Source organism: Phocoena phocoena, chromosome 3 (assembly GCF_963924675.1).
Source record: "Phocoena phocoena chromosome 3, mPhoPho1.1, whole genome shotgun sequence".
Taxonomy (NCBI): Eukaryota; Metazoa; Chordata; class Mammalia; order Artiodactyla; family Phocoenidae; genus Phocoena; species Phocoena phocoena.
The window spans coordinates 139,382-155,663 of record NC_089221.1 but is presented as its reverse complement, the minus strand read 5'-3'; the positions used below and the strand labels follow the sequence as shown (position 1 = coordinate 155,663).

The following is a 16,282-nucleotide window of genomic DNA, read 5'->3' as shown; positions in this document are numbered from 1 at the left end:
GACATTATGGTCAGTGCAGTAAACCAATCATAAAAGGACAGATACTGTCTGCTTGCACGTACGCTCAGTGGTACTTAGTGTAGCCGCAATCGTAAGGACAGAAGGTAGAATGGTGGTTGCCAGGCTCTGGGGGGCAGGGCGGAGTCAGGAGTTACTGTTCAACAGGTGTAGAGTTTCAGATTTACAAGACCAGAGAGTCGTGGGAATGGATGGCGGTGATGGCGCACAGCAAAGTGAATGTAATACCACTGACCTAAAAAATGGTTAAAATGGTAAATTTCATGCTATATGTATTTTAACACACAAAAAAGTCACATATTTTAGGATTCCACTTATATGGAGTACTCAGAGTAGACAAATCCATCGAAACAGAGAGCACATTAGTGGTTCCAGGGGCTGAGCAGAGGGTGGAATGGGAGAAGCTGCCTAAGGGGTGTGGGGTTTTGCTTTGGGCTGTAGGAATGTTCTGGAACTAGACAGAGGTGGTGGGGTTGCACACCATTGTGAATGTACTAAATGCCACCAGATTGTTTGATTTAAAATGGCTAAATTTGTGTCATGGGAATTTCACCTCAGCTGTTTTTTAAAGAATTAGTTCCGGTACCTTCCAGAAATTGTGATGGTAGTTTCCTTCTCATATGTGGCTTTTGTTGCTCTGTCCCCCCAACAACCCTTCCACATGCTCCTCCTATTTAAACATGTGCTTTCGGGGGAGCTTATACTGGGCTTTGAGGCTCGTCTGCTCGGTTCACATCGCCGTGATTCTCTGGGTTGCCGTCTCTGGACGGGCAAGAATCAGTTTGAGAACCAAACGCTCACTCCTTACCCAGCGCGGTACTCTGGGCTGACTAAATGCTTCTTCCAGCTACCTTTTCTTTAGTCTTCTTGAATAATCCATAGGGAAAGCTCTGGGACCCTTGAACTCAAGTGGAGCTCAGGACCTACTGATTTGGGCACTTTCACAAAGCATTTCTTTAAAAAATTCACGAATACATTGTTAAAATAGCACGTAATTGTAGTTGTAACTCCTCTTCCCTGGTGATATCTTTGAGATAACTTCAATGAATATTTTTCCTTAAGTGATTCAAGGAAAAATTATAACTCAATCGTTTTTCCCTCTTATTTGTATGAAAATCTCTCTTCCTCTCTACCACAGTCACAGAACAGCCAACATTTACTGAGCACTTACTGTATGCCAGACACTATTCTAAAAACATCGTAATACTATTATCTTCCCCATTCTGAAGACGGTGAGGTTGAGGGGCTCACCTGCCCACCCACTCAGTGGGGGAACCAGAGCTGAACCCAAGCCACTATGGCCACATAGCCTGCATCCCTAACCACCAAGCCCACTGCTTCCATCCACACTGCCCTGTGTCTCATTCTAGCCAGAGACAGAGCCCAAGAGCTCTCAGAAACTCATCCAACCTCTTCGCTCTCCGGGGAGGCCACCTGATGGCCCGCAGCTAATTCCAAACCACCTGACAATGAAGGAAGGGCCAGCCTTTCCATTCACTGAAAATTCTTTCAGGCATTCCTTCTCTTCGGCACCGTGCACTACCATCTCCGCCTCAGAAACTACCTGCAAAGTTCATTCATTATGTCACACCAGGCATTGCCAAGCTGTCCTCTACAATTGCCGTGAGCCTGCTTTACTATGTTGCACTTAGGCAAGTAGAGTTTCCCAGAATCAGCTGTAACCTGGCTGCTCCCTCTGAGGCCGTTATTCTATTCTTAAAAATCTCGGGAATCGTGTTAGCTCAGGTCATGGGGCAAGCCCTGCATCTGCGTAGCCCTGTGAGGTTGCGACTGGGCAGGGGAGTGACGGTGAGCTTCAGAGGAGGGGATACGGTTGCCACCTTGTGACAAATACTTGTTGAGCACCTGCTGTGTGCCATGTACTACTCCAGGCACCAGGGACATACGGGGAATGAAATAAAGCCGGTGCTGCCTGGGGGAGCAGGTTACCGAGCGTAGTCAGAATAAGGTGACGTCAGTTCAGATCACTGTGGGGCCGGGGCTGCGGCAGCATGACCCGGGGAGCTTTCTGAGGCTAACGCGTACCAGGGTTGGGGGTCCCACGGTGGGGGGCTGCAGGCAGGTGAGACTTCGCCAGGGGAGGTGCACATACTCATTACCTGGCAGACTTGTACAGTTTTAGTGCAGAACTTCAAATTAATTCCTGTCCCAAACTGTTGTTGGCATTAGATTTAATCCCTATCCTAGGTCTCAGAAACATAAGTAGTTTTAAAGTCATATAAAATAAACTCACCACAAAGTGAGTTTTGCACAACCTGATTTTCTCACTTTTGGGGAAAGTTCTGTAAGGTTGGACACTTGTCTAAAAGTATCTGAAATCTCCGTCTTTGAGAATTTGGGCCCAGGTGTGAACTGAGACACCTGGAAAGTTGTCCCAGATATCAGGACAGAGACAGCCTTCAGCTCAGGAACATTCAGCTCCGTGATGACCTGGGTTTCCTTTCAAGAAGCGTCAACTCATCCACTTTAAAATTAGACGCTATGGTGCTCTGAGAGGTGGGTGGCCACAGGTTATCCTGTAAGTGAACAGACTGAAACTCCAAGAGCCTGAACCACCGGCCCAAAGGCTGACAGATAACAGGGGGTGGATGTGGGTGCACATCCAATCCAAGACCCCAGGCCTGTTCTCTGGGCACCCGGTGGAGGTCCAGAGCCTCTTCTCCACTCCCAGGGCACCTGCCCTCCTTGACCCCCTTGTAGGGTAAATGGCAATTGTGGGATGCCTTCTGCTCACAGGATCCCAGATTCCCAAGGCTTCTCAGGACCAACAGGTTCAGGGCAGGACTTGCCACCTTGCAGCCCACCCCTCTGTCCCACCACCCTCCTGACCCCTTCGGAAGTGTGCTGGGCTCTTAGGTCAGACCAACAGTCTCTCTGGGATCATTTTTCTTGGCTGGACCAGTGAGCACTGGCCTGTGCACACCTGCTGAGTGCCAGGCCCTGTAAGGGGCAGAGGGATGCAGGTAAAGAAGCTGCAATCCCGAGGGAACCTCCCATGGCGAGCAGGGCACAGAAGCCCTGTTCTGACAGGGCAGGAGGATAAATACAGGGCACAGCCGTGTGGAGAGGAAAGCCACCGCTTCCAGGCTGCTTCCTGGCTGGGAGCCACAGGTCAAGTGCGGAAGCCTGGCTTTCCACCATTTGTAGAATGGGTACCCTGTCCTGGAGGATGGCTGTTAGGGCTGGATGGCTCTAAGTGACTTGATTTTTGTTCAAGCACAAAGAGAGGACACATTAGTTCTGTTTGGAAGGAGGGAGGCATGGGAACTGGGCTTGAATGATTCTCATTAAAAACATGCTGTGATCTGGGAGTCTGGGGTCTCCTGTGCTTGCCTGGATGATACAACCTGTGAACACACATCTCAGAGGGTCTCGGGGCAAATTCAGGCCGACTTTCTTTCCTTAGACCAGCATTTTTGGCACGCTTTACAAGTAATAAAGTATTCAGGTGAGACCACCACCAAGCTCATGAACTACAGACACTAAGGTCCACATTTCACAAAGGCGATTTCAGACTAGGCCTACACAGGGGCCCCTCTAATGGGATAAAACCACAGGTCACCTGCACCCAAGCCCCCAGTCCACTGGAAAGGTTACGGCTCTGTTCTCTGTGGCCCACCTGGGCAAGTCCACTTGTGATCCCAACCCAGACCACTGTTCTTGTTTGCAGACTGGATGCCAAACTATGAGATCAAAACAGGGCATCTCCTCAGAAGCAGAAGTGGGTGCATTATCTCTGTGGGGGATGCCCAGCCCTCCAGTACAGGGATGTGGCTCCACCAGGAATGCAAACATCTTAGAGTTTGAAGGTGTCCACTGAGAGCAAACGGTGGCCTCTGAAGTTCCTCCTCATGCAGAGAGCCTGGGAGTTGGAGGGTTAGGGTCAGGAAGCCAAACCTCACTTCTGTCCACTTTGAAATCTCTTTTCAGGACGCTGAAGCCGACTTGATGCTCAGTCGTTAATTATGCACAGTTCCAGCTACCTTCAACTTATTTTTTAAATTATGTGTTTTAAGTCTTAATTAGACACCTGAAAGTACCAGCTAAACTTTTAAAGTGAAAATGCTGTTGGGTAACAGGAGTAGAGTGTAATTACTGTACCAAAACACTTTGTAATCTAGTTCACAGGAAAAAGGGAAAAACAGACCCGACGCACTTTTTGTAGTTCACAGGAAGAAATACAAGACAGCTTCCACCACACTATTCTAGACCTGAAGTCACTGTCTTGTTTACTAGGCAATGTTCATTATTTAAATCGACTGCCTTTCCAATATAAGTCTATCCTGGTATTTTTTAAGTAAAAGTTCTTTGTCTTCGTGCACAAAGTTCATTGGTTTGTCCTACCAGTTTTGAGGTAATGAGTAACTCAGGAACATTCTCATTGCTGGCGACAACTTCACAGGCGTCTTTTTGTCCCAGCCCCCTCCCCTGCACTCCTTTCACACCCCAGGAATGCAAATCTGTCTTGAAAAGCATACCTCTCATAAATACTCATGAGGTTAAGGGAAAAGTTTGCTAACCCTTCGTTTAAGTGACCGGAAAAAGTGAAAGCTCCCTCCCGCTGCCGCAGCCGCGGCCTCAGGACCCTCCCCACAGCCGCCGGCCGTCCCCTACCTTGTTGCCCGAGCCCCGGTCGCCCCGGCCGAGCGCCGCGCTGAGAGCCATGGTGGCGCCGCCTTTGTCCCGTCCGCGGGGAGGACAGCGCTCGGAAGGCCCGCCCGCGGGGCGTGGGAAGGGCGGCGGGCTAGGGGCGGACCCTCCCGGCCGCGCCCCCTGCCCGCCTCACCCGTGGGGCGGGGGCGGGGCCTGGGGCCTCGGGGGACGGGGAGGGGCGCCTCTCCCCCAGGGGCTCCGGCGCGAAAGTGGGAGGGGGTCCCACGCCGGGGGCTACGGGGCGGGAGGAGGCGGACCCTCCCGGCCGCGCCCCCTGCCCGCCTCACCCGTGGGGCGGAGGGGCGGGGCCCGGGACCGCGTGGGGACGGGGAGGGCCCCCTCTCCCCCGGGGGCTCCGGGGCGAAAGTGGGAGGGGGGTCCCACCACCGGGACTTCCGGGGCAAAGGTTGGGGGGGGTCTCACCCCGGGGGCTCCGGGGCGGGAACAGGCGGACCCTCCCGGGTCGCGCCCCCAGCCCGCCTCACAGGTGGGGCGGAGGGGCGGGGCCAGGGACCGCGGCAGGGGCGGGGGGAAGGGGCCTTTCACCCCCAGGGGCTCCGGGGCGAAGGCTGGAGCGGGTTTCATCCCCGGGGACTCCGAGGTAGGAGGGGTCGTCTCTCCCCTGGGGGCTCCGGGGAGAAGCTTGGACGGGGGGCTCTCACTCCCGGGGCCGCCAGGACTGGGTGTTGGAGGGGGGGTCTCATCCCCGGAGGCTGCTGGACGAGGCAGGTTGGGGGCGTCTCAGCCCCGGGTGTGGGCGGCCTTGTAGGTGCCTCGGGCCGCACCCTCACCTGGGAGAAGACCCCGCAGGGGCGGAAGGCTGGGGGCGAGCTCCTCCCTCCCTGAGCAGGGGCGGGGGCGGAATTCTTTGTGATTTTTATTCTCGCAGAGCCTGGGCACCTACCATTTTGTTCGCAGACCAGTGGCAGTGGCGCTGCACCCGATTTCCGTGGGTGTAGACAGACTGGACTCTGATTTCTGCTGGTGAACGCTATCGGAGTTTGATTTCCCCCAGTGCAGATAGATTCACACCTGACATGCAACGGTGTAGACAGACTAGTGAAGATAACTGGACCCTGATTTCCACTGGTGTAGGTGGAGCGGACCGATTTCCGCCGGTGTGGAAGGACCGGCCTTCTCTTCCCGCCAAGCGAGCTCCCTGGCTTATGGGACGCTCTCTGCCGGGTAAACAGAACTCGTGAGCCTCCGGGCCTCAGCGAGAGGCCAGCTTCCCCCACTTGGGGAGTCGGGCGCGCGGACAGTTGAACAGGCTCTCACTGGCTTTGCAACTGCAATGCCTGGGTTTCTGGAGAACCTACAGAAACAAAGTACCCCCACCTCCAGCCCCAGCCCAGGGAGACAGACGCCTTCCCTGTAGCTAGGCGACTGTAGGGCTGTGGCTTGAGCAGCACTTGCTGTGTGCTGGGGATGCAGCCGGGTTCTCAGAGGAACCCGTCCCCTCGGCGGGGGGGCGTGTCTCCCCACCCTTGTCCTGTACTGTGTCCCGACTAGAAACAGGGACACTGACTCAGTCCCCCCACTGCGGACAAACGCCCTCATTTAGAGATAAAGTTCAGTTGTGCTGGAGCTGCATGGCTTCAGGTACAGAGTGAAAGAAGCTGAGGGCGGCGGGATGAGTTCTGCCCCCTCACCCAGTACCGGTTCTTTGAATTCCTCTGTGGCTCCTCTGTTCTGCTTCCTGGAACCTCCAGCCCTTCCCACTGGGCCCAAGCAGACTCAGCCCCGTCTCAGTGCTGGGGTGTTACTCATTGTCTGCACCTCCCTGAGGCCCCCTGCCCCATCCTCTTCTCACCCCTTACCTGCCCATGACACTCCAGAAACAGGAGCCACATAAATCTCGACATAAACAGCAGCTGCATAAATCTCTGTGGTCCCAAAGCACCTGCCAGGCCAGAACTGGGCTGTGTTGGCATGCTTCCAGAACAGGGGACATTGTCCCTGTTCAGCGCCTCCAGGATCCGGGAGCTGACGTCAGGGGAGGACAGCAGTGGCCTGGATGCCTGGTTAGGGTGCAGCTCTGGAATCTCACTCTTACCGGAGATTTTGGGGCCCATAGGGGTTGTGCCTCTGTTGCATCTAGGCAAAGCTGGGCCTGCACTGGGAAAGCCCAGGAGTCCTCATGCGCTGTCTCCAGCCGCAATTTCTAAGGATCGGATTCTTTCTTTGCTGTGTATCCATAGAGTCAGGGATGTCTTCTAAGAAGTTTTCCCCAAAACGTGGACTATTGAAATGGCTTAGTTTATTCAGAAGGTATTTATCGGTCACCTACTTTTGGCCAGTCACTGCATGGCACCTGTCAGGCCCCTTGGGGATCTGACATTCCAATGGAGAGAGACAATAAACCAATGAACAGAGAAATACCTCTAAATAAGGCAGATGGTCAAGCCAGAGAAGACTGTTCAGGGACCAGAAGAAAGGGAGGGAGGGAGCTGCTTGTGAGTTCCAGGCAGAAGAAGCCACCTGTACAAAGGCCCTGAGGCCGGAATAGATCTGGTGTGCTTGAGGGACAGCAGGAAAGCCGGTGTACCCAGGAGCACGGTGAATGAGGGCACGCACGTCCGGAGGAGACAAGGCTGGAAAGGCTGAAGGGATAAGTAAGTCGTAGTGATGAGTTTTGTTTTATTCCGAGTGTTGTGGGAAACCACCGTGGAGAGAGTTCGGAGAGGAAGCAGCATTATCGGATACATTCCAAACATCTCATCTGGCTGCAGTGTGGACACCACAGCTGCCTGAGGCAGGAAGAACGGTCAGGAAGCCACTGCCAGTATCCTGGTGAGAGCGATGGGAGCTGGCTTAAGGTAGGAATGCCAGAGGTTGTGAAAAATGGTCAAAGCAGGATCTATGTAAAGGCAGAGAGAGCTGAGAGGAGTGACCCATCTCTGGCTCTGGGGAGTGAGGGAGAAAGAAGCTGAGGAGGAAGGTGGCAGGCAGTGAATTAGCTGATCGTGGCCTCTGCGAAACGCTTCGCATGCTCCCCTGGAGACCGCAAAACTACATGCCCCAGACGTTACAGATGTGCCTGTTTTTGCTTTCCCGTGCACCACATAAGACGTGAGAGGAGCCACGAGAGTAGTGGCTTCCCGTGCACCACATAAGACGTGAGAGGAGCCACGAGAGTAGTGGCTGTCTCAGCAGATTGGCAGTGGAGGTGATTGGTTCCTCTGGGGCGGTTCACGTCTTGTCCCTGGCAGCACTGTCGTCGAGCAGAAGGGAACAGGGCAGTGGGGATTTTCCTAGCACAATCCTATAGCATTATCCGTAGTTCCTCGAGGTTGCTGACGTTTCTGGCTATTCCTGGTTCCCTGACCCTCTCAGAGATGGTGTCGTCCACCTGATATGTTCTTTTTTTTAATTGAAGTATCATTGATTTACAATGTTGTGTTAATTCCTGCTGTACAGCAAAGTGATCCTTTTTCATATGCTTTTCCATGATGGTTTATCAGAGGATATTGAACGTTCCCTGCGCTGTACAGCAGGACCTTGTTTATCCCACCTGTTATCTTCCGTACTGCTTAAATTAGCTACAGTGGATTCTGCTGTCTGCAGTTAAGAATCAGCACCAGGACAGCAACTCAGGGATTTGGGGCCTGATCAGCAGGTGGAAGGTGATACCATTTACTGAGATGGGAGAGACTGGGGGAGAAGCAGATTTGGGAGGAGAAGACACATTAACACTGAGATGCTGTTAGACATGTTGAGTGGACGGATTGCTGTGTGAGCTTGCACCGAGAGGGGAGGTCGGGTTGGAAATCAGATCTGGAAGTATCCACACATAGGCATGTTTAGAGATGAGGGAACTAAATGTGCAGACAGAAGGGCAGAGGGACCAGGGCTGAGCTGAACGACATGGCGTCACAAGAGCAGATGGTCCTCCTTCTGAAACTCGTCCCAAAAACCGAAGAGGAGGGGATATTTCCCAGCTCATTCTCTGCAGCCAAAGCATAACAAGAAAAGAAACCTGCAGGCCAATATCTATGATGAATAAAAATGCAAAAAGATCAATAAAATTGTAGCAAATAGAATCCAATAGTATATTAGAAAGATTATTCACCATGAACAAATGAAGTTTATCCCAGGAGTACAAGGGTGGTTCAACATAAGAAAATCAATCAATGAAACGCATCACATTCACAGAACAAAGGGAAAAAAATGATCATTTCGATTGATGCAGAAAAGGCATTTAAAAAATTCCAACATCTTTTCACGATAAAAGCTCTCAGAAAACTAGGATTAGAGAGAAAATTCTTCAACAGATTAAGCAGTATTTATGGAAAACCCACAGTTAACATCACACACAATGGTGAAAGGCTGAAAACTCTCTCCTTAATAAGATCAGGACTCAGACAAGGATGCATGCTTTTAGTACTTCTGTTCAACATTGTACTGGAACTTCTAGCTGGTACAGAGAACAGAAAGAGCTGTTACAGATAGCAAAAAGAAATAAAAGGCATTCAGACTAGAAAGGAAGAGGTAAATTGTCTGTATTCACAGTGACATGATCCTGTATATATAGAAAAGGCTAAAGAATCCACAACTAATAGATAATTCAGCGAAGTTGCAGGGTACAAAATCAACACACACAAATCAGTTGTGTTTCTGTACACCATCAATGAAAATTCCAAAAGAGAAATTTAAAAAATAATTCCACTAATATAGCATCTAAAAGAATCAAATACTTAGGAATATATCTAATCAAGGAGATGAAAGACTTGTATGCTGAAAACTACAAAACATTGCTGAAAGAAATTATTGATGACCTAAATAAATGGAAAGACATCAGTTGTTCGTCGATAGGAAGAGTTAACATCGTCAAGACGTCAATACTACCCAAAAATGATCTCCAGATTCAAGACAATTCCTATCAAAATTCCAGAAATGTAAACTCTGATCCTCAAATCCACATGGAAATGCAAGTGGCTACTAATAGCAAAAACAATCTTGAAAAACAGAAAAAGTTGGAAGACTCACAGAACCTGAATTTGAAACTTACTACAAACTTACTATTGAAACTTACCACTATGTCTGGCATAAGGACAGACATATAGACCAATGGAACAGAACAGAGAGCCTAGAAATAAACTCTTACATATATGGTCTAATAATTTTCAACAAGTGTGCCAAGAACATTAAGTGTGGTAAGGACAGTCTTTTCAACAAGTGATGCTGGGAAGATTGGATATACACATGCCAAATAATAAATTTGGGCCCTTAATTAACTAAAAATGGGTCAAGGGGAAATCCCCTGGCGGTCCAGTGGTTAGGAGTTGGCACATTTACTGCCGGGGCCCGGATTCGACCCCTGGTCGGGGAACTAAGATCCTATAAGCCAAGAGGCCAAAAAAAAAAAAAAGAAGAAAGAAAGAAAAAATGGGTCAAAAAACCTAAATGTAAGAACTAAAGGTATAAAATTCTTTTTTTTTTACATCTTTATTGGAGTATAATTGCTTTACAATGGTGTGTTAGTTTCTGCTTTATAACAAAGTGAATCAGTTATACATATATAATTCTTAGAAAAAAACAGGGATAAATCTGAATGGCCTTGGATTTGGTGGTGGTTTCTTAAATTGACACCAAAAACACAAGCAACAGAAGAAAAAAATATATAAATTGGACTTCATCAAAATTAAGAACTTTTGTCCATCAAAGGACATTGTCAAGAAAGTGAAAAGACAACTCACAGAATGGGAGAAAATATTTGTGAATTATGTATTCTATAAGTTATTAATATCCAGAATATATAAGGAGCTCCTTAAAACAACAGGGACAAATGACCCATTTACAATGTGCAAAGGACTTAAATAGACATTTCTCCAAAGAAGATATACGGATGGTCAACAAGTACATGGCAAGGTGTTCAGCCTCATCGTTCATTAGGGAATGTAGATCAAAACCACAATGAGATAGCACTGCACACCCACTGGGGTGACTATAAAAAAGGGGGGATAATAAGTGTAGCTGAGGATGTGGAGAAATTCGAATCAGTGTACACGGCCCTTGAAATGTGAAGTGGTTCAGCCTGCATGGAAAACAGTCTGGTATTTCCTCAAAAAGTTAAACAGAGTCACTATGTAACACGGCAGTTCCATTCCTAAGTATATGCCCAAGAGAAATGGAAATATAAGGTCACACAAAAATTTGTACGCAAATGTTCATAGCAGCCCTGTTCACGATAGCCAGAAGGTGGAAAAAATCCAAAGTCCGTTCACAGGTGAATGGTAAACAAAATGTGGTCCATCCATACAATGGACTATTATTCAGCCGTAGAAAGGAATGAAGTTCTAACGCACCCTACAACGTGGATGAGCCTTAAAAACATTTTGCTGACTCGAAGAAGCAGGCACAAAAGGCCACACATTGTATGATTCTATTTATGTGAAATATGTAGAGTGGATAAATCCAAAGCAAATGATTGTTTGCCAGGGGCTGGTGAGAGGGCCTGATGGGTAGCGATTGCTAAATGGGTATGAGGTTTCCTTTTTGGGAGATGAGAATATTCTGAAGCTAGAGAGTGGTGATGGTTGCGTGACATTCTGAATGTACTAAATGCCACTGAATTGTACACTTAAAAATGGTTAAAATGGTGAATTTTATGTTATGTGCATTTTACCTCAGTAAAAATAAATTGCAAATAAATTGAAGAACTAAATATGAGAAGCAAAAGCTTAAAAAAGAAAAGAAGAACATTATAAAGTTGGGATAGGGAAGTATTTAACAAACGATGAGGCACAAAGCTCAGACAATGAATGAAATGATTGATGTATTTGACTACATTAAAATTTCATACTGCTGGGTGATAAATTTGAAAGGTGAGCCATAAAATGGGAGGTGTTTGACGCTGTCGTAGCCAACTAGTGATCAGAGTCCAGAATATATAAAGGGCTCCTGAAAACTTATAATGGGAAAATCGACAAGTTATGAGTTGGCATTTCAAAATGTCAGTCTTGAAATTGGCATTAAACCCTAATGCTCAATCAACAAAAAATGTTCACTCTTTCTCGTAATTAGGAAAACGCAAGTGTAAACAAGCTTTCATTTCATACCTGTCATTTGGCAAAATACTGAAGGCCTAAAAATATTTAAAGTTAAAAATATTTTTTGTAAAATGTAATATAAAGCTAAAATATTTAATATTTTTTAATACTGAGATTTAAAAACCCCAGGTGTTTTGTTTGCTCAGTGTTGGCGGATGTGGCAGTGACTTCACGTCAGCAGATCGCCTCAAGGCTCACGCCTGAGAGGGCAGTGGAGTCACAAGTCCTCACCCAGCACCACAAGGGCTCAGGGTCAGAGGCATCCTAAGTGCATCAACGTGAGAATGGAAAAGCGAATTGTGACCTGCATGCAGCAGAATACAGCACATGCAGCGAATGAGCACAGAGAAGCCTCAAAAGCAATGTTGAGTAAAACAGACACCAAATGACAAAAAGGTCAGAACGGTATGGTGTCATTTAGGCAACCCTAGAAATACCCGTAATGCTCTGGGGCCGCTACCAACACACGCCCATGCGGTTAAAAGCATAAAATTGTGCGTCGAGTGACACACCAAGGTTTTATTCCAGGAGCACCCTGTGCTAGCGTCTGCCCAGATCTGCTTTTCCTCTGTGTGGGATGTTGCATGAGGAACACCCAGCCTCGTTGAGAGCTGCACTGTCTGGGGTTTCTGCTATGGGAGTTGCCAAGGGCTGGGCTATGGATCAAATTGCTTTTCAACTTTAAAATTCTATTCTAGTCTGCATTTGCTATGGCTTTCATTTTAAGCTGTAATCAGAAATTATCTTGGGAAATATACTGGCCACAGACACCAATTTTATGTGAAACAAGTGTGTGTCTTGGGAAGGCAGAGGATGGGTGGAGAGTGTATCAAATGAGACTTCCATAAAGGAGCAGCCCGTGCCACCCTCATCGGGGCGGGGCTCCTGCCCAGGGAGCCCCTTGAGGGAGGCTGCACACGTATGGGGTGTGGTGGAAGCTCCCTGCAATGACAGCTCCACTCTCAGGCCAGAGGAAACCCTGTGCGGCCAGCTTGGGTGCACTCCTTGGAGCAGCTGTGTGCACTGGCCAGGGCAACGCAGACCTCAGCAAACCGTGGTGATGCCAGCGCCATCCTGGTTCAGTTCTTTGTGCCTTCCCACATTGACCTCCCGCCCCCTGCAGGCTCCCTCACACCCCCCTGGCTTCTTCCCAGCCTCCCTTCCTTCCTGACCCCAGGGCTCCTCTGCGTCGGACCGGCTTGCCCCATCTGTGCTGTGAATTTTTCACCCCTTATTTCCCAAGATAAAGGAAATACAGAGAGCGGTAAACAGAGGGGAAGTGTGCTTGGGGAGTGGGTGTGGGTGCTGCTCGCTTGTTAACCGCCCCCCCCCCCCCCCCAGGGTGGCCATGAGGTCTGCCTTCCAGGGAAGCAGCAAGGAGATGAGGGAGGCACTTGTGGACCCAGTCACCTCTCCTATGCACTTGCTGTTCTTTGGGTTCTGAGCTGGTCACAGGCAGATGCAAGCCCTGCCCTCAGAGGCCTCCAGTCCCAGTGGGAGAGAGGCCCCAACCAAAGAAAAGACTAAACAAGTCGTGAGAGCGCCAGGAGGAGACAGGAGGGAGTGGGGCTGGGATCCACGTCAGGCTGAAGGAGAGAGCGGCTCACTGCCCAGAGGTCAGAGGCCAGGCCCACCTCGCAGAGAGAGCAGCCGGCAGGGCGTCCCCAAGGCAGGATGAGCGCAGTGCGTTCCGAGCCTGCCAAGAGCCAGTGTGACCCAGAAGAGAGTCGGAGAGGGGCTGGGGACCCGGCCAGTGTGGCCTTGGGCGGCCCTGGGGGGAGGCCCGTGGCTATCTGCTGGCTGTCCACAGCAGGAAATAGGAAGTGTCCGGGTGTGGGATGGGTGACAGGACTCCGGCCCTGGCAGGCTGTGGCTTTTAGTGTTAGCTTTTAGTGTTTGAGCTTTTAGGTTCTGTTGTTTGTTCATTTAGAAGTCTTAGATAGAGAGACATTTTGAACATGTTCAGTGACCCAAATTTGTTGTGAACTCTTCAATAGCTTGTTTGTAGAACATTTAAACTTTTCATAGTTTTTGTTTTACAGACCTTACTTACATTTAAAAAGTGGAAAATTCATTTCGTTTTGTTTCAATCCCTTGTTGTTCCAATAGATTATAGCAAAGAATATGATAACGGGAAATATGTCCGCAGTCACCAAACATCACAGAGCAGCTCTGCCAAACGGATGTGACGGCCACTCAGGGACACAGCAGCACAAACATGAACTCTTCTTGGACCCAGAACAGGACTTTCCTTTTGAGCCCATGTGCCCTCGACAAGGGGCCGGCTGCCGACCCTGTTCACGGGTCACCAAGCATGCTGGCCGCTGGCTGTGAGGGGAGAGCGTTTGTTTCCCCCGCAGCCCTGTCCACACAGCCCTGAGGGGAAATCCCCATGTCCTGAGTACCTGATTCTTCTTTTCCAGAAACACTTAAACAATTGCTCGCTGTGGACGAAGTAGGAAAGCAAGGATGATCAACAAGTGCCTGTGTGAAACAGCTGAAAGTTTTACTAAAGTACAAGAAAAGAGCTGCATTTGTTTAAAAGTTTTGCTGCCGTGTTTACACGTTTTTTCCTCAAACTATTGGCATTTGAAATTTCAATAACGATTAGAATTCTAAGACCACTGAGATAAAGCATTTTTAACGTGTTAAAAGTTTCTAACACATTCATTTGCTGATTCTTCCAAGAAAAAAATAGTAGCTACCCGCCTCGGTCACTAGCAGTGCATCTTGGAGCATATAAATTAAAATTATTTTCATTTCAGAAAGAGTCAAAACCAAATAGTATGAAATCCACCTGCTGTAAACCTGCACACCCGTCTCCAGGGCCCTCAGTGGGAGACTCAGGGAGCGGTGTGCTCACACCAGCCCCGCTGATGCGCCAGAGCACAAATGGACATGTTCCCCACTCCCTGGAGTGGGAGTTTGTTCAGAGCGGGGCCACACGGGAGGACAGGAGGACCCACGTGTGCGCAAAGCATGGCGTGGGCTCAGAAGCCGCAGGCCCAGCCACCGAGCGCCAACCAGCTCTGGGCTTCAAGGACATGGCAGGGCTCTGAGGTGCTGCGGGAGGCGTCGCAGCCTGCCTCTTGCTGCTACAGAAGCTTGCTGACTGCCACGGAGCTCGGTCTGAGCTGCCTTGGGTGGAGAGTGAGGGGGAGGGGCTCACAGAGCCGGCAGGACACCCCACCCCGTCCTGCAATGAGGACAGCAATGGCCGGCAGGCCAGCTGTGCCCAGAGGGACTCCGCACATGCTGTTCCCCATGCTGTTCCCACCATCGGGACGGCTCTCTCCCCACCATGCCCCACCCAAGTCCTGCTTATCCACAGGTATCAGCTTCAGCCCTGCTTTTGTGAATCGCTGGGTCCCTCCGGAAGGCTCTCTCTGCAGCTGCTGCTGTCCGCAGTGTAACTTCGCATGTTATTCCTCAGTGTCCGCCTTCCCCGCTAGGGCTTCGCTCCGGCAGGGCAGCACCTGTCCCCCTCCCCGTCCCCGTATCCCAACGGCCTACAGAGGAGGGAGGTACGGTGGAAAGAGGGCCTTCAAGCAGCACCTCCAGTAAGTCGGCTGAGCTCAGGGAAGGCAGCTGGCACCGTCTTCTGAGTGAGGGACTAGAGCAAGGGCAGTCGGTGCAGGCGAGAGGCAGGGCTGGCTGCAGAGTGACGTCAGGAACGCACTGGAGAAGACCTGCCAGTGGCGCGCTCAGCACACTCTGCCTGCAGGGCTGCAGGGGGGCCCGAGCTTGATGCTGGAATCCACGGGTACCTGGCATTAAACCTAGGACAACGCGCGGTGCAATTCCTCTAGTACGAAAATAGTATTGTGGGTTCCCTACCGAGCAAAGCAGGTGCTCCAGGAACATGGCCATGGGAATGGAAAAAGCTGCCAGAGAGACACTCTAGGCCCATGGGGCCGAGAAGCCCAAGAGGCACCCCCCGACTGTCCTTACTACAGGATGCTGGGGGGTGTCCTGTGTCCTCCCAGTGTTCCCACTGCAGGACGGGGTGGGGTGCCCTACGTCCCCCTGGTTTCCTCACTGCAGGGGTGTGATGGGAAGCAAGCTGTTAGGGCCTCACTCCTGTTGCGTCCAGCAGTTTCTGGCCGGTGCCCGTAGACCATTTCTCTCGTCCACCAGAATGATCGTTACTGGTCCATACACTGTCTTCGGTGCACAAGATCCCAATCCAGCTCCAAGCCAGCAACTGTGCTGAACTCCTGCGAGGGGAGCCAGGCCCCCATCCCTGGGCGAGGGTCTAGAAAGGGAATAGGAAGCAGGCTGGCATCTGAAAGCTTCTGCTAGCTGCATATAAAAAGGTAAACAGAGGTAAACATAAACAGATGAAATATATTTTAATAATATATTTTCATGTAACTCAACATGGATAAAATATTGTACTATAACTCCTTACTCATCAGGGTTGAAATTACTGAGATATTTTGTGTTTTTTTCCGCACTGGGCTTATAAATCCATGTCTTCCTCAGTTCCTCCGAGTCCAAGCTCGTACCGCTCACCACACGGCAGGCCAACCAATCGA

At 49.9% G+C, this 16,282-nt stretch overlaps 1 protein-coding gene across 1 annotated transcript in view; it reads right to left on the bottom strand.

Annotated features, from left to right (window-relative positions):
• Positions 1-4,704, bottom strand: part of PLEKHG4B (pleckstrin homology and RhoGEF domain containing G4B) — a 58,623-nt gene extending 53,919 nt beyond the window's left edge. Inside the window, 1 exon segment of the mRNA XM_065875575.1 lies at positions 4,654-4,704. Within this exon segment, the coding sequence (XP_065731647.1) occupies positions 4,654-4,704 (51 nt within the window).
• Between the last annotated feature and the right edge of the window lie 11,578 nt (positions 4,705-16,282).